General features: G+C 44.9%; 1 protein-coding gene and 1 long non-coding RNA gene across 2 annotated transcripts; both read left to right on the top strand.

Moving 5' to 3' along the window:
- Positions 1-98: 98 nt before the first annotated feature.
- On the top strand, positions 99-11493 carry PROC (protein C, inactivator of coagulation factors Va and VIIIa). The gene is made up of 9 exons (XM_068201035.1): positions 99-428; positions 787-870; positions 1243-1403; positions 2331-2355; positions 2873-2983; positions 3647-3787; positions 4132-4241; positions 5145-5262; positions 8099-11493. The coding sequence occupies exons 2-9, from the start codon at positions 804-806 to the stop codon at positions 8659-8661; spliced, it is 1296 nt and encodes a 431-aa protein (XP_068057136.1). The 5' UTR covers positions 99-428; positions 787-803; the 3' UTR covers positions 8662-11493.
- On the top strand, positions 5271-5489 carry LOC137480111 (uncharacterized). The gene is made up of 2 exons (XR_011002711.1): positions 5271-5402; positions 5441-5489. It is a non-coding gene; the product is annotated as an uncharacterized lncRNA (long non-coding RNA).
- Positions 11494-17953: the final 6460 nt, after the last annotated feature.

The following is a 17953-nucleotide window of genomic DNA, read 5'->3' as shown; positions in this document are numbered from 1 at the left end:
TTCTTTAGGGAGGAATGAAATGGTAAATGTTAGTGTTGTAGCAAAATGTAAATTTTGTAGCATTTTTTATGTTGGTTTAATTGGCATGGAGTAGAAGGCATCGGGTAGTTTAATTTTTTTAACTATGTCTTGCAGTGAACAAAAGATGTTTTAAATGTGGTGCTTCTACTGGTGCTCATCCCGATCAAAGCTCCGCTGGCAGCAAACCCACAGCTCGATGGGAGCACTCTGTCAGACTCAGTTGTTTTACTTTTCCCCTGTATGCAGGTAAATGGTCAAGCTCTCCCTGAGCACTGTTTGTTTAACAACTAAAAAGAAAGCACTTAATGTCACTCCAAAGAGTAAATATCTGAAGTTATGGATTAACTAAGTTCCAGCAGAGCTCATGGAGGAAGAACAGATCACACTGGTTCCCACTGAATAAAGCAGTAAGTGCTTTAAAAGTATTGTATCCTTTGAGATTTCCAAGTACAGCTTGCTTAAATGGAGCAGGAAGCTTGTAAAAAATGTCCAGTGACAAGAGGAGGGTGTCAGGACAGGCCAGAAGTGTTCTGGGAGAGCTGTTGATGTATTAAAGGGAACAAGCAAACCAGTCTGGAGGGACCCTAGTGAGCAGCTGCTCCAGAGCTGGAGTCAGAGACGGGGTACAGCAGAGCATTCAGCAGAGAAGTGGCGTTCTGAAAAGCCAGTGTGCGAGCTGGCTGAGCTGGATGGGTGGGAGCTGCCTGCAGCAGGGTCTTGTGTCACTCGGCAATGTGCTCTTCTTGACACCTGCCTTCTCCTCAGGTGACTCCTGCTGCAGGATGTGGAAGCTCCTCACTGTGGGGCTGCTGCTGGCTGCCTGCACTTCCTGGGGCTGCTGCACCTCAAGTAAGCATTCTTTTGAGAGATGGCCTTCAACCTTTCCCTGTCACTGCAGTTTCATTTCCTGCTCCTGTGTTAGTCAGAGGGGATGGCTGGAATCATTCCCATCAGGGGGGGTTTGACTTCCTGTAGCAGAGGTTGACAGACAGTGCTGGGGCCATGGCAGCTGTCTGGTCAGAGCCCTGCTGAGCCCCATGAGACGTCAGAGTCAGGGCAGAGGCTCGTTTCTACAGCACAGACAGCACATGGTGTCTAGGGCAGCCTCTCTTGCTGTACTGGAGAGAGGCTCTTGCTCTCGTAAGTATCCTTTGGGAAGCACCACTGCGAGTTTTCAGGCAGCTCTTTTCTCTGCTTCTGCTCTCACCTTTTTGCTTGCAGTATTTTACAGCAGTAGAGACGCAAACCAAGTGCTGAGAATCCAGAAGCGGTCAAACACTTTCCTGGAGGAGCTCAAGACAGGCTCTCTGGAGCGTGAGTGTGTTGAAGAGGTCTGTGACTTTGAGGAGGCCAGTGAGATATTTGAAACCAGGGAAGCAACAGTAAGTTGTTTTTTTTAAGGATAAGATAACTTAGCCAATCAATGATTTTCTTAAAATACTGCAATCCAGGGCACAGGAAATCTTGCTGTCAGTACTGAACACGGATCTTTCCTGACTCCTCGGGCGTAGGCATGGTTTTGAGTGTCACTGTGTTACAGTGATTGTCAAGTTACCCCTCTATAGGCCACAAAGCTTGGCTACTCAGGCATGTCCCATCTGACCCACCCGGTGAGGTTTAGGTCCTAGACAGTTAATTCCAATCCTTGCTTGACCCCCCCTTGCCCCCTTGAGCAAGAATAGCTTGACTGGCTATTCTTGCTGCTACTAAGTTTTTCCCAGTCTTTCCCCTTTGTTGTCCATTCACCAGTCCTGGCTGCTTTTCAGTGTATCTTCCAAGTCTCCCAGTTATGCCTGACAAACATTTCTCTTACCACTACCTTCTTTCTCTCCTTCTCCAAACTCCTGTTTTGAATTGGACACTATGTTTACTGTCTGCTGATTCCTGCCCCTTTCCACACTCAATTGTTGTGTTGGGTTGTATCCCTGTTGCTATTTTTAGCAGAGTAATCTCAAAGCATAGGATTACCCAGTCCTAGCTGTCCCTAGAGGAGAGAGGGGCTGTCCTTGGAATGCCCATGTTTTGTCTAACTGGGCTCAAGTGAACTCGGGTGACTTACCTGGCAGTAAGTGCCAAGAAAATAGCCTGCAAGCAGAGCAGGGGAGTCTGTGCTTCGTACAGAGAGTACAGGAGGATCATTGCCTGGTTTTCTTGGTTCGTAGTGCCAGTCACTACACTGCCAAGAAGAATGAGACCGATGTTACTAACCCAAGTGCTGTGTCCTGTTGGCCAAGTCCACAAAACACTTAAAATTCCTCACTTGTTGAAAATGGTTTTCTCGCTGTAATAGAAGTTTTGTTTCTCCACAGCTAGATTTTTGGAGCAAGTATGTAGGTAAGTAAAGACTTTCCTAATCACTTCTCTGTGCTTCCTCAGGAGTTACTAGTACTCAGCCTTCCTCCTGCCATGTGTCATATACTAATTCAAATTCTCATTGTCTCTCATAAGGGGTGTGCAGAGGATATTTTCCTGTTCTATCATGCAAGCAACCTTCCTAAAACACTTGAGGTGCACCTGTACCTATCATCAGTCATCTTCCCAGAGTTAAGGAATTGGTGAAAAATGCTTTGATGCTCTAACCACGCCTGACGTGGTCCAGCAGTAACCTGCTGCTGCCCTGCCTGCTTCAGGCTTTACTCTTTCCTCCCCTTCTTCCCACTCCACTCACTCTGCAGATAATTGAGAACCCAAACGGATGGCCCTGTCTCTGGCCAAGTGTCACAGAGGTGTCACCATTAAGTGCCAGAAACATGGCTGATACTTGGGAGTCTGGGGAGGGTCTGTTTGTGCTGGTGTTTGATCTGCGAGCTCTGTATGGTTCAGCAACTGAGTTTTTCTACCTCTGTTTCAGATGGAGATCAGTGTGAGCAACATCCTTGTTCCAATGGGATCTGCAAGGACAGTATTGGAAAATTCTCCTGCATCTGTAACAAAGGCTGGGAGGGGGTTTTGTGCAGTTATGGTAACACTGCATTTAATCCACTATAAAATAACATCCTTTGTGACGGGGATCTCTGTGCGATAGGGATGGACACTTCAATCATTGCACAGCATATTCTTTCTTTACTACTTTCTTTACTAATGTGATTTCTCTCTTGCTTCTTGGTGTGGTAACAGGTTTATCTGTGCTTATCTAAAGTAAAATTAGCTTTGTATTGCCATAGAATAATTTTAGAGGTATGAGATATCTAAATTTTGGACAATACTGGAAATAACTCTGTGAAGAAGGGGTTTTTAAATACAGGGGAAAACCCAATCCACTGTGAATATTTTATTGCTGTGACAGTTTCTTCCTTGGACAAAAGCTGGATAGCATATTTAGGGATGAGCATTGTATGTCATGTATCATCAAAGGTTTTCACTGTGGGAGTTGGCACATAGTGGCAGGGTATTTTCTGTTCTCTAGTCTACAGTAATCTGTTTCCTCCATCTCCCCACTCCCTGATTCTGGACCTAGGTCTGTTTGCTGTCTAGGGGCCTGAGTGTCATTGAAGCCCACAACTGTCATTCTAAATCCATTTACAGCTGTTACCCACTTGAAGCACGATGTCACTTTACCACCTTACCTTTCTGTGACTCTGATTTCCCAACTCCACATCTCTCTTGCTGTTTGTTTTCCCCCCAGAGGTCAAATACAACAACTGTTCCACGGATAATGGGGGCTGTGAACATTTCTGCAGGGAGGACCCTGCCGGGCAGCATCGCTTGTGCAGCTGCGCATCGGGGTATCAGCTCAAGGATGACCACACCACGTGTGAGCCTGTAGGTAAGAGCAGGATGTTTGTAGTCCAGCTTTGACAGAGGATTATTCAGACTGATGTGAAAGAGTTTTAGGGAAGATTTGTCTGCAGTGCACTTTGTACTCATTTTCAAAACATCTACTCCATGAAGAGTAACTGCATTTCCCAGCTCCATACCCACTTTGTGGCCCTTTATCCATGTTTGCCTCATGGAGATATAGAGGGGAATCAGGAGACTGCCTCCTCTGCCAAGCACTAAGGGACTTCCATGAAGCCTCTGAACAATATTGCCTACATTAGACAGGAAATGCTCTAAAAAGAGGATTGGGTGACCTGGGCTTTGCTAGTGAATTCTCTGTGTCTTCTGCAGTGGAGTTCCCCTGTGGAAGAGTGAAGTTGGACTACATTGAAGGCAAAGCAAACTTAAATATTCGGCTCATTGATGGAACAGTTGGAAGAAGGGGAGCCAGCCCTTGGCAGGTAAGGAGAAAGGGATTCTTTGCCACAAATAGATCAGGCTCTTTCTGAACTGCTCTGCCTCCCTCTAGCTCCAGAAAGGCTCTTGTGTTATCACTGGTGGTGTCATATGAAGTTAAGATTCCCTTAGCTTTTTCAAAAGCATCCCAAAGGTTGGAGTAGCAGGAAAAAAGAATTTAGTATCTGTGAGGATTCTTGACCTTGTTGCTGTTACAAAGTTTTTGACCTAACTGTGCCAACACTGCCAAGAGAGAGGATGGTGATGGCACTCACCTGCTCTGTTGCTCCATCCTGGGGAACTCATGGTGTGTGATGTGTACTTCAGCTCCTGCAACAGCCTTCCAGTGGGAGGTGATATTCCTGCCCTTTCTTATAAGCCTTGTCTGTCATAAATTCAAGTTAGCAGATTAATCAGCAAAATATGCCATGGCAGGTTGGCTTATTGCAAAAAAAAAAAAGGAGACCTCACAGAGCTTACCATGGAACTAGTGAATGCAAATAAATAGCACCTGGTTCCCTTTGCTATTAAAGGGCTTTTATACCACAGTGTGAGAGCTGCAGCCTGAGATGATGCATGGTCTCTGGTGTGGGACACACCCCTCATTTGTGCTCTGTATTTCAAAGCTTTGAGTACAAAGTGCTTCTTTGCAGTGACCAGCATCACCCCATGCTGATTTGGATGAAGCCAGCCCTCATTCAGGAAGGACATTCAAAACTTTTTTGTAGGTATTTCACAGAGACTCTATTTATAGAACTTTTGTTCCCCTGTAGAGCTGTGGCTTCAGTGAATGTGACATGCTTTGGTGCTTGAGAAGTCTGGGTATTTGGCAGCACCCAAGAAGAATGAGTACAGTATTCTGTGATCTGTGCTCCATGCAGTGTCACACCTCCCTTGTCTTGTTTCAGATTATGCTGCAAAATACCAAAGGGACGTTTCTGTGTGGGGGTGTTCTCATCCATCCAGCTTGGGTCCTAACAGCAGCACACTGCCTTGAGGAAAACAAGGGGTTCAGAGTTAAACTTGGTATGGAAAATCACCTGTCCCTGTATTTTTTAAATATAACTGTTTATTTCCTAACATTTATCATATCAGGGAAGAGACTGGCAGGTTCTCAAGACAAAAGTTCTTGGCTGCAGGAATGGTCTGCCTAGGCACTATTAATAGTGCTAAAACATTAATATGGTTTAAGCTAAAACATGAGGCATGTTTTAGCTTAAAACAAAGTTTAGTAAAAATCTGATTTCATTTGAGCTATTTGAGCCTTACTCTGGAAGTGAGCTGATGTCTTCTGAGCACTGCTGCTAGTCTGTAAAGTAGAAAGTCTGGGTCTCATCTGCCTGTGTTTTTCTGGTGGTGAAAATATTTAAGACCATCCCAATACTGAAAAAAAGTCTTGATCCCAGAAGGAGACTGTCACAGGGTCTCTTCCTGCCTTTTCATGTATTTAAACACTGTTACTTAAGAATGTTTCACTGGAGAGGTGCTGCAGAATGGCAACACTGCCTTTACTTGCTCTGCTGCTCTGGAGCATGAGAAAATGTCACTATGTCAAGTAAGTGCTTCTCCTGAATTAACAGGCAAAGATAATTAGTATTTAATTCACACTTAGATTTTTTTTAACAGTGTTTTCTATCTAGCATTGGTGTTGAGGCATAACAGCTCAACTGCTTGCTTTCCGTTAGTGAAAAGATAGATTATTCCCAGTATTTGTGAGAGTCCTGCCAATATATTGTCTGTGTATGTAGCCTTAAAAATAGATGTCTGTGTGCATGTTCCATACACACTGTGGATGTGCAGATGCTTGAGAGCAGAGACAATAAGTTTATGTACATCCAACACGAAGAACAAATCGAGAAGTGTGTGATGTAGCCTTTGGTCCTCTTAGTGCCAGAATATTCGCCTTTTCACAGAGAGACATCTGTCACCACAAAAGCAGTTCTCATCAGAAAAACCTGGAGACATCTGTGAGCGACAAGGAGGAGAGTTTTGGATGAAGACATTGCCATGTCTATGCGGACAGCGGGGAAAGTGTTCGTACTGAGCCTCCACGGGTGCTACTCACCCTGTGTCTGTCAGGCTGGGATACTCCACACCCTTCTGGACATTTCTCACTGCAGCTTGCCATCCACAGGAACAAAACTGGAGACTTGCATCTGAGTTTACACTCGGCTTGGGGAGAAGTCTTGTAGCAGCACTCATGTGGCTTTTTAGTGTCTGAAATAGAAAGTTTGTTCTTGGAGTAGCTGAAGTTTTAGAAGATGGATTTGGGAATAACACAATATTCCTGTTTGTGGCTCTTGTTCCTGCATCACCAGCCTAAGAGCATCCAGAAGTGTGTTCAGAACTCCAAGAAGATAGAGCAGATAGGTGGATGTAGTGGTTCAATTCAAAATCATGTTTCTGCCTTCACAGTTTGGTGGTTTTTTTTTTTTTTTTTTTTTTTTTGTGCCAGCAGCAAGATTATGGTGGTCCTTATTGTGTAGAAGGAATTCGATGCATTTCCACAGCCTCTAGGTTCAGTACTTCTAGGTGTACATCTGGGATTTTTGGAATTTAAAACTCTGGGGGTGGATGACCCACCAGAAGTCAAAGGGTGTCCCCCTGGGGGTGAGGGAGTCTGTCACTGCAGTGGGAAAGGTGTCACCCACTGGTTGGTGGCTGTGCTGGTGTACAGAGCATGTGGCTCCACAGCAAGTGTGTTCCTGCACAGCCACTCTGCCTCCCTCAGAGGAGATGGTCTGACAGTGCTTGAGTCCAGAGTTATTTCTGAGGCCTAAAGCAGAGTTTGTATCTGTGAAGGCAGGAATAAAGCCCTGCCAGCCAGCCCCCAGCCACAGTGGCTTCAGGCTGCCTCAGGAGTGCTGCGAACAGTGTCACCACAAAGAAAATAGATTGTGATAGGAGAGAAAAACTGATTTGTGATTGTTGGCTCAATACTAGCAAGTCCATCAGGGCCTGGTGCCACTCAGTACAAGACATCAGAGCAGTTTCAGCTGTCTGCTCCAGCCACGTGTGAACTGTCCATTTTCTGTCTGCAGAGGAGCAAGAAGAGAGACTCAGAAATAAATGGTCTAGAAGACCAAGAATCCAAAGCTGGGTTTAAGAGATCTTTTGAGAATATATTTCTGTAACTACTGTGGCTTGTAAGTCCCTATGCTTGGAGACACTCCTTACAGAAAGAAAACTTGCAAGACCTCATTGACAGCCTGCCAGAAAACCTAGCTCTGCCTTTCCCATTGTAATGTATCACAAAGGCCTTCTTGCATTTCTGGCCCTTTTCAACATAGATTCTTGTTTGCTGTTCCATAACTGCTTGGCTCATGAAGTAGCCATGATCTTGTAGCACAAATAGCAACTGAGGAGTCTTAAGCAGTGAAAAATTCCTTAAAATACAGATGTAAGATTTCAGAAAGGAATAATCTTAGCTGTCAGTCAACTTTTTCTTCCAAATGCTGACATTCAGCCATTCAGGCCCTGGCTATGTGGCGTAAAGCTCATGTCCTGTTGTAAATGTCCTGGTTTTGTGGTGTACTTGCTCTCCCAGCTTTGAATGCTGACTCCAAGAGGGTTGTTTTCCTCACATTGCACAGGTGTACTGAAATACGAACACCACAGGGCAATTTGGTTTCTCAGCTGATAACCAGAGCTCCAGAGGTCTATAGGTTTTCATGATTTTTCTAAATATGACAAGTTTAGAGATTTGTCCATCTGTTAAGAACACTGTTAACTTATGACATAAAGAGTTGTATTACAAGAGAAGTAAAAACATGGAGTGCAGTCCTAATGCCCGGTGTAATCCAGATGCTTTGGTCTTCAAAGGAAGCTTTGACAGCATCTGTCATCTTGTTTGCTCTTCCAGGTAAATTCCGTTTCCGTCCTGAGGCAGATGAGCAAACCATTTGGATTGATAAATGGGTGACCCATGAAAATTACACCAAGAAGACCTCAGATAATGACATAGCCATGCTGCACTTGGCTGAGCATGTGATGTATTACAAATACGCGCTCCCAATCTGCCTTCCCACCCGCAACCTGGCAGAGCAGGAGCTGATGAGGAGTGGGAAGCAGGTGGTGGTGACGGGCTGGGGCAGCATGAGCGAGGACAACCAGAGCTACGCTGCTCTCCTCAGGTACATCGAAATCCCCATCGTGCCCCACAACGAGTGCGCCCAGGCCATGAGCTCCCATATCTCTGACAACATGCTGTGTGCTGGGAGCCTGGGAGACAGGAAAGATTCCTGCCGTGGCGACAGCGGAGGCCCTATGTTCGCTAGATATAAGGATACTTGGTTTTTGGTAGGGCTGGTGAGCTGGGGTGAAGGCTGTGGAAGAAAGGAGAAATTTGGAGTCTACACCAAAGTTAGTCAGTACCTTGAGTGGATCCAGCACCACATAGATACGTCAGCTCCTTTGAAGGGTTGATTCTGATCCGGAGTCTGGAATGTTGTGACTCTGTGCTAGTGACAGTATGGATTATAATGTACTCTCAGATCTTCAGTATTAAATATTGAGTATGTGCTAACCTTTTGTGCTGTTTTCCTTGGTATTTATTTTTTCCTCCTTTTTTTACTTGTTTGCATTGGTTTGTCGCAGGTTATGTTGTTTATTTGTGGCATGGTCCTACTTCGGCCTTACAGGCAAGAAAAAATCATCTGTTAGCTGAGATGCTGTACGTACAGCATAGTAGAAAATAAGGTTGTCCATGGTCAGACAACTCCATCTTTGAAATAAAAATGTCAGTTGTGTAAAATGTCTGAACTGGTTGGGGTGGAGACAGGAGGGGACACAGAAAAGTGTTTTGCAAATAACCCTAGAGATGCAGTTCTGTAATTTCAGCTGTACTGCAAGGTATTACCCACAGTAACTGTTTTGGTTTGTTTGGTAATTGTATAATTTTTCTTTCAACCCAGAGAAATTTTTATTCCATCATTACTACCTCCAGTTCTTCACACCTTACTCCATTGTTCAGACTCTTGATTCAGCAGGTTACTGGAACTTACCTGTATTTTCCATTCTTTGCACACTTGACACCAGATTTTACCCTCCCAAACTTCCTTAAAAGAGAATGGGAACTATCTTTAGTGTTATTCCCAAAAACCCAAACAAACAAACAAAAACCCAAAACAAAACCCACTTTAATTCCAAGCTTTTGCAGGTTCTATTTATCATGAAGTCTGTAATTCTCTTCTAATTAACAAGCAAGCAAACACTTCTGTTTGTTCCTGTTCTGTGGATGCAATGGGCTGCAGGCTGTGTTAGCACTGCTGATGCTTTTACTGATAAATACATGTTTGCTTGTATGTCTGTCTATGTTTATATCAGTAAACAAAATAAAGACATACAGCACCAAGTAGTCCGTAGGAAGTAGCAATAGTCCAAGTGAAGTTTAATATCACAATTTATACTCGTTTCTAATCTTAGTACTTGAGACTTGTTAAACATAATTAATCTTGTAGAAAGAAAAAGGAAAACTATCTCTGCTGTAGTGATGTGTTTCTAACATCTCAGTGGGCTTGGATGCATGTTTGGATCAGTGAAGAACTTCAGTCTGCTCTTGTGATGACATTGTTAAACAAAAAAAACCCAGGTATAACAAAATTTTATTAGAGTTTGTAAGAAATTTAATATTATATCAGCAAGGAGGCTTAATACCTCTTAAATTTGTTCCCTCAGAAGCTGCCTCTGTGCTTATTACCCAAGTGAGGATTTTGAGTCATGCACTGAAGAAGTAGCAGTCAAGCCAAGAGCTTCTGTGTCACTTGCTAGCTCTCTCTTCTCTCCTCCTCTTTTTGCCTTGGGACAGGATTTAGGGATGGACGAGTGTTAAAGAAAAATGCTTTGAACAGCAGCCTTCCCACCAGCCTGCACTGAGAAGAGGGAACCTGTAGCACTGACTTGCACAAATGCGCTCAAAGCCAGTAAAACACAGGTCTGAGTAACAGCAGAAATTGTAATGTCGGAGTGGCTGTGACTGTGACAGGGCAATATTTGTCTGCCTGCAGGTGACTGCTGTGAATCCTCCTGCACACTCCCAGCTCTGCATATTTCAGCAGAGGTTTACAGAGCAGCTTGTGTATTTTCCAAATGGTTTGGTTTTACCTGCTGGAAGGTAATGGAGTGTCAGAAATCTGCTCTCAGAATTTCCATGTTTTCCTGAATAAATCTGTTGCAAAAGCTGCCTTTTATTACTGAAGGATATTTTTAAAGACCTTTTGATTCTCTTTTTAATGCACCTGTGTATATGTGTGGAAACACATATGAAATTTTCTTCTGATTTTGGTTTTCTAATGTGTTTCACAGAATCCAGGTTGTCTCTCCTCTGTCAATATTTGTGACGGGTTAATGATCAACCTCTTGACCTCATGGCTGTTCCTGGTGTACATCCAAATCTCTTTTCTGTCTTCCTCTAAAAAAAGAAAGAAAAAAGTGAGTATAATTGCATGGTTCTGTGTAGGTGAACTCACTCTGGATCCCGTGTTTTTGAAAACATGCTGCTGGAAGCAGAGGGGTACATGCTGTCGAATCCTGGTAAATCAGGATGCCAAGAAATCCAAACTTCTGTCTTGTACCTGTGACTCCCAGGTACGTGGTGGTTGGTGCCTGGCTGGGCTTGGTGTGGATGATGTTACTTGCCAGGACCAGCAGGAATTGCACAGTGGCTGCTGGAACTGCTGGAGCTCTTAGCTGGTTGTATATCTGCCTTGGCACAAGAGCCAGCACAGGCGACTGAGCTGTGGCTGGGAGTGGCGCCTGCTCCTCTGGAGTCTGGCCCCTGCACTCCTGTACCATGGCTTTTCCACTGGGACTCTGGCTCAGATCCTGCACCACAGCCTGGGCTGGCTCAGCCTCTGTCTGTGGGGATTCCTGCTGGGCTGGCTTGGAGAGACAAGGGACATGAGGTCAGACTGAACTGGGGAGATTCGGATTTCTTTGTCTCTGCTCTAGTCCTCTTGCTTCTACTTCATCTTTGTTGCCGGCTGGTTTCCTGACAACAGACTAATTTGATTCTTCTTTTCCCTCTGAAGGAAGTCAGAGTGTTCTGAATCTCACTGACATGGAGAGCAGCTCCTTACTTGGGATATTTCTCCTGCTGATGTGCTGGATCAACAGAAGCTGCCCGTTTTCATATTCAGGTAGTACTTCTGAGTTACCTTTTTGTGTTACTGTGGCAATTTCAGCACTTAAACTGAAACTACATTCCTGTTCTGCACACAAAGTCCTGTGGGTTGACGAAACACTTTCTGAAATGCACAAAATACTATTCATATATATGTTGAAGAGAAATCAGCCTTTCTTAGCTTTCTACTTAGCCCACTCTCCTGTTGAAAAATATTCTCCTTGTGATACTGAATCCAAAATTATAATGATTGTTGCATGGCAAAGACTTCCAGTTTGGGAAGCTAAAACAAGGCGCTCTCAACGCGTGTCTGCTTAAGAGTAGGTAAATCCTCTGAGGTGACCCCAGAACACAAGGGGTGGTGAAGGGAAATTTCACTCATGTACATTAAAGACATTTTCTCTGTTACCAGACAGCAGGATCTGTCCAAAGCCTTTTTCCATTGAGATTTTTTGTGGGCTATTATTAATTGCCTAGAAATGAGGCAAATTAATATAATTCTAGAATTTCAGGCATTGCTGTAGATACTGTTCCTGCAACTACAAAGAAATCTGTATTTTCACTGGGTTCTTTGTCCAAGGGCACTGCCCCATGACTTGGAAAATGGAGCACTGTTAAGTGCACTGCTCTGTGGATTTTTGTAGGCTTTGTGGAGATTACAGCCTCAGCTTTCACCTTAGAACACTGGTAGCAGTAACCTCTCCCAGCATCTGCTGGGTGGGCTTTGGCTATTGGGCCACACTTCTGGAGATGTAACAAAAAGGCAAAAACCTTCAGAAGCAGCAGGGGGTGTGTGGGCAGGACCTTTCTGCCATGTTGCCTCTTTCAGCCATTCCTCCCTTAATAATTTGCTGACAGCAGTAGCTTCAGGCATCACAGGAGGAGGGCAGGTCATATAGTGAAGTGAAGCTGAGATGAATTGAATGTAAAACTGACATTTCAATATTTCTCTTAGTGGAGGATTGGTGTCTGTCCTGTTGTGGCCACGGCAGCACCTGAAAAACTCTGGGTCTCCATTACCAAATATCAAACTAATAATTGCTGGGAATCAAGATGGTTAAGCATAAAAATATAACCATCCTTCCCAGAAGAAGCTGCAATACTCAAGAGTCTTGTGGAATAAAAAATTGTTTCTGCACTTACCTACAGGTCTCAGTAGTGGCTCTTTTGATTCACTGAAAGAAAGCTTAAACTAGTGGTATCTTTTGCTGGAACACAAATTTTATTGTCTAATTTTATTGTCCTTTGGGCTGTTAGTGTAAATTTCCACTCCCTCTATTTATACCACTCTACTGAATACCTGTCTGACTGTGACTGTAACAATGCTGCTGCTTTGTCTTTCTCTACCAAGTGTTCAATTTTGCTCTTCTAGTGTTTATGAGAAAAGACAAAGCCCACGAGGTGCTATGAGTCCATAAACGTGCCAGCCACTTCCTAGAAGGGATTTGTCCAGGGAACCTGGAGAGAGAATGCAATGAGGAAAAGTGTTTGTTGGAAGAGGCTAAGGAGATCTTCCATTCACAGGAGAAAACAGTGAGAAACCTGATTTTAGGAGAAATAGAGGGAAGTTAGCAGTGAGGTGTAAATAATCCTGTCCTGAGGTGTAAATAAAACTGGTTGTTAAGGCAGGCAGGAAGGGAGTGCTGGGCTTGCATCCTGTCCTGAAGAGGGCCCTGGGCAGGCTGCTCCTGACCGATGCTACTGACTCAGAGAGGGCACAGCCAGGGGCCCATGGCTGGGCAATGAGCTCTGCACACCTCAGCTGGTGGCCAAGGGGCTGTTGAACATCACAATGTCAGAGTTGTTCCTGGGCTCTCACTGGAAGGTTGGGTACCATCCTTGGACAGGAAAAGCTCTGTGTTGAGTTCAACATGACACCACATATCCTAAGCTCAAGTCTTTGTTTCTGTCATTCTTCCCTCCAGCACCGTTTCCTGTGGCCTGATCAAAGCCAGGTGGGCTCTGGAGGAACAGCGGCTGGGGCTGAAATGGCTCTGCAGGGATGTTGTGCCCAAGTGCAATGGGAGCACAGACGGCACAGTTAGACAAAACTGGAACATGGTGATGTTGGGGAAAAGCAGACTTTAAAGGACTTTAAAGGACTTCTGCACCGAGCGTGTGCAGAAAAGGTGACGCGGGACAAATGGGGATGGCAGGAAATGTTTTCAGCTGGAACAAAACACTGGTGGGCTCTGGGACGCAGAAGCCACTATGGGACAGTGCTGCAGGGTAAGAGCTGGCTGTCCCTGAGCACCGTGAGGCAGTGGAGGGGAATGCCAGGCCTGGCAGGCCCAGGGGAGCCCTGGCTGCCCAGGGTGAGCCGAGGCAGGGTCCTGCAGGGCAGAACAAGACCCCAGCACCTGCAGCCAGGCGGGAAGGAGCAGTGGGAAATGCAACAGGGCAACACCAGCGATGGGAGGGCTCTGGCCAGAATGGAATGGGGGCTGTTCAGCCTGGGAATGAATGTTTTAGACAAGCCTCAGTCCACCCCTCAAACCACCCAGACAAACATCAGCTCTGCTTTGGAGCAGTATGACTCCAGGGTAATGGGAGGAGCACCGTGGACATTGCCCCTGGCAGGTAATACTTTACTTCCAATCTCACCATGAACACACACCTAAATGCTTTCTTACTTTATCATCACTGGGTCTGTCACGAGGAGCAGAGTTCATCAAGCCATCATAAAGTTGTTTTTTCAGGTCAAGAGCAATGGAACCACGCATATTTCTCAGTCTTCTGCCAGGCTTTTTAATAGGAACCTTAAATACCTTTATCATTCTTCCCCTATCTTGCTTTTGGATTGGAATGTTAATACCCTCTCTATTAAGTCAGTCAGATCATCAGTGCTTTCAGGTTGTGTCTGCATGTTCTTGGGGAAAAGCCAGGCTTTGCCTCCTTTTGGAAGGCTGGTAATTTTCACAAGGCAAGTTCCATGGCCAGGTGAGGTTCCTTAGAATGCTGACCATAGTAAGGGAGGTAAAACTGAGGGCTCAAAGGTGAGGCAAGTGCATGTGGCTAATAGGGACAACTGAGGTGTTTGTTTCCATTGTCTTGTTTTGGATTTTAAATCATGGTTTGGGGCATTTTTTGTGCATGTCCTTATTTGTGACTAATTTTCACTCTGTTGTCTCTGGTCAGTGTCCTAGTGCTGTGTGGGGGCTTGTGCACAGAAAGTCTGATCTAAAAAACCCTCATGTTACCCTCAGTCTGTTTTACTGCTGTCATACAAGTGGCTTTCCCAATTCCACACGTCAGGAGGTATTTACAGGTAGAAGAATCCAAGGCTGAGCCTGGGTAGACTGTGCATTCATTGTGCACTTTGACAAGTGAAAACGTCACTATTTGCCAATTTTAGGGGTTTCCACTATCTAGCCTGATTCTGGGTTGGTAGATGGGAATGTTGTTTGAATGCTGCCCAACCTGTACATTTTCTTCTTGAAATGAAGTGTTACCATCAAAGAAGTTGAGGAAGTTTGAAATTTTCATTACAGCTGGCAATTTGTAATTTAATCTTGTATGTGTATATATATATATATAAATATATATATAATTTTCATTCTATTTTTTTAAAGAGTTTTGCATTCTAGTTCTTCATAACCTAAGACAGCATTTTGTGGTAATTGTTCTTTGCTACTTTTCAGTGTTTATTTCTAGCACTACTGAAGAGCATTAAAAGCATCAATAGTATATAGAATTAAGTCAAAATGGATCATGTAAATCTCCAGGAGCTGGACCATGGTAGGAGGCCAGGCTGTGTCACACCTTTCCACTCTTGGATTATTAACTTCAGTGGAGGCACAGAGTACCAACATTTATGCTTTTACTTCAGTTTAACACATGAATGAACAGGTCTGGGGAGTTTAATTGAGGAGATACTGAGGCAGTGATGGAGCTTAAAACTTTGAACAGACAACACAGACATCAAACACAGAGCAGCATGTTTTAACTTGTCCATTTCCTACTGTGTAGGTGATTACAAATTTTATTATAAGAGTCCCAAAGAACTACACCTTGTTTCTGCTCCCAGCCCCCAAAACTTTTCAAACCACATGACTAAAATCACGGTCAGAGTTGTTCCTTCTGAAGAATGCCAGCCACTGCAGCAGGCAATTTATTTGTCAAGATCAGTGGTTTAAAATAGTCTGCTCCCTTGTCGCAGCAGTCGAATCATTTGATTGCTTTCACCCCAGCTGTGTTGGTGTGCTGGTCATTCCCAGCAGCCTGTTCCTTACACGGGTCGGGCCTGCAGCCGACAGGCTGTGCCAGAGCCCGGAGCCGCGCCAGGACACCGGATGTGCGGCGGGAGCCCCTCGGCGCTGGGGGCTCAGGGCTGGACACTGCCTCGACCTCATCAGCCCCCAGCACGGCCCCCGGCGTGAGCACGGGCAGCTGTGACTGCAGCTGTGCTTTGTGTGACACAGCAAGGCAGCGCGGAGACAGGCCCAGCCGCCCTGGGATGTAGGGAGCACCTCGTGGCCTTGGCACCATGCTGAGGGGCTCCACCTGGTCCCTTTTGTTTTCACTGTGGGAGCACACACCCCTTTTGGCAAACTCACTGCGCACAGAGACTGAGCACATCGCGGGGACACGTCAGGCTGAAGAGTTCCCCCAGGGGACATCTAAGCTCAAGGTCATTTTGGGTTTCAATTGGCCTTGAGAGCAGTTTCCTCCTGTGCTGCCTCTTCCACCAAGCCTCTAACTGCCTCAGAGCACGAAGCTCCTCGCCCCAGCTCCAGCCACAGGAACTGGACCCTTTGCAGCAGGAATGCTGCTGCAAACAGTTTTGTGCCTGAACCCTCGAGGAGAGGAATATGTAGGAGGAGCAAACAGCGTTCCTGACAGGAAACAATTCTCCAGCCTTAGACCCAGCTGCAGCTTAATACTGATGTCAGGTTCCTGAGGGGAAAACCTACAATTGCATGGAAGTTTAGACACAACAGTGCTTACTAAAAATGACTGACAGTATTTATGGAAGGTAAATAATCTCTGTTGATGTGTCAGTGTCCAGGCTCCAGCTCCGTCTTGCCTCCAAATGGCACCAGGAAAATTTTAGAGAAAGCAAGCACTTTAAATGTGTCAAGCTTGTGTTCCTACAGGCCTACAGCCCTGTGTGAATTCAGTGCTCACTGAAGGAAATGCAGTTGTGGTGACGATGTCCATCGCAAGACTATGAACAACAGGGAGGAAGTGCTGAAGTTCTGGCACCAAGCACAACCTCGAGTACAAATCAGTTACAGATCTGTATTTACAAATCTGTATTTGTACACAAGTTTGTATTATAGATCACAATTACAGATGCTTTCCATTACAAAAACCAATGTCTGTATGGAATTGTGTGTAAACCGAGCAGGAACTGACCCAGCTGCACGAGAAGGATTTTTTGGCAGGAATCTGAACAGTTGATCTTTGTGTTTCATGTTAGAAGAAGTTTTGATTTTGTGACCCTTTCTTACAATTGACTATGAAGTTATAATTACAAACACCCAGCACTTGTGAAAGTCTGTTCTTACCATTCCACAACAGAACCTTTGTTTTCCTCAGAGAACAAGTAGTGCTGAGCTATTAAGAATAATTTTTACTGGAAGAATTTCTATTAGATCTTAAGTCTTAGTGCACAAGACCACCAGGTTCAGTACTTCAGGGACACACCTCTTAGGATGTAGAAGTAACCCCCAGCAACCCCCATAAACAGTAGGACCAGACTCTGGCACCAGAACTACAAAAAAAGTTGGGGGATGAAAAAATAAAAATCCCATCTAGCCCCTGAACCTCCCAGGCCAAAAAGACTGGCTTGGAACAGCTCGACACAGTTCAATTATTTTTCACAGTGTTTCATCTACCACTATGGCAGTAAAAAAATGTCCTGGCTTTCAAGAAATTACTTAAAACTAAAAAAAAACCCCAAACCCTAAACCCCTGAAGAGCTCAGCATACTAAAACCACACCCCTGAGGTGCTTACTGCATTATACACATACCTGGAGAAAGCAGCAGAGCTCTTTAGCGCCCCAGCCAGCACAGGTGCTCTCCTTGCTTCAAGCTGCTGTCCCAGCACACAGCTCTACGGTACTGTCATTCCCTCCACTCTCACAGGGGCAAATTCAACATGAGACCCTTACACAAACGTGCAATCTCTCCATGACGGGTGCCAACAGTAACTCAGCCAACACCAGGACCCACAGAATTACAGACTACTCATTACAGAGGCTCTGCTCCTCCAGCACAAAGGTGCTTTTTCTTAATGAAAAAATGCCAACTGCCAATTACCTGTGCAAATCCTCTTATTGGAGGCAAGCTCAGCAGAGACAGCCATTTTCAGAGGTAGAGGCAAAGAAGCCACAGAGTACCAGATGTTAATCTACTGTCAGTCTGTAGCAGCAGGAACAATGAAACAGCATTATCCCCCCTAACACAAGAATGTCCTTCTTCCCAATAGTAAAACAGACTTTTACAAAGTCACTGGTAAGCCACAGTGACATTTTAGCTGGAAGCTGCTGGAATTTTTAGTGGTCAATCTGCTGGCTTTCTCCCAGACTTTGCATTAGTCTTCATGAAAAGAAACTCCTTTGCATGGAACATGATCAATACTTCTAAATCAA

This window comes from Anomalospiza imberbis, chromosome 10 (genome assembly GCF_031753505.1).
Source record: "Anomalospiza imberbis isolate Cuckoo-Finch-1a 21T00152 chromosome 10, ASM3175350v1, whole genome shotgun sequence".
In the NCBI taxonomy this organism is placed as follows: Eukaryota; Metazoa; Chordata; class Aves; order Passeriformes; family Viduidae; genus Anomalospiza; species Anomalospiza imberbis.
This window is presented reverse-complemented; position numbering and strand designations above follow the sequence as displayed.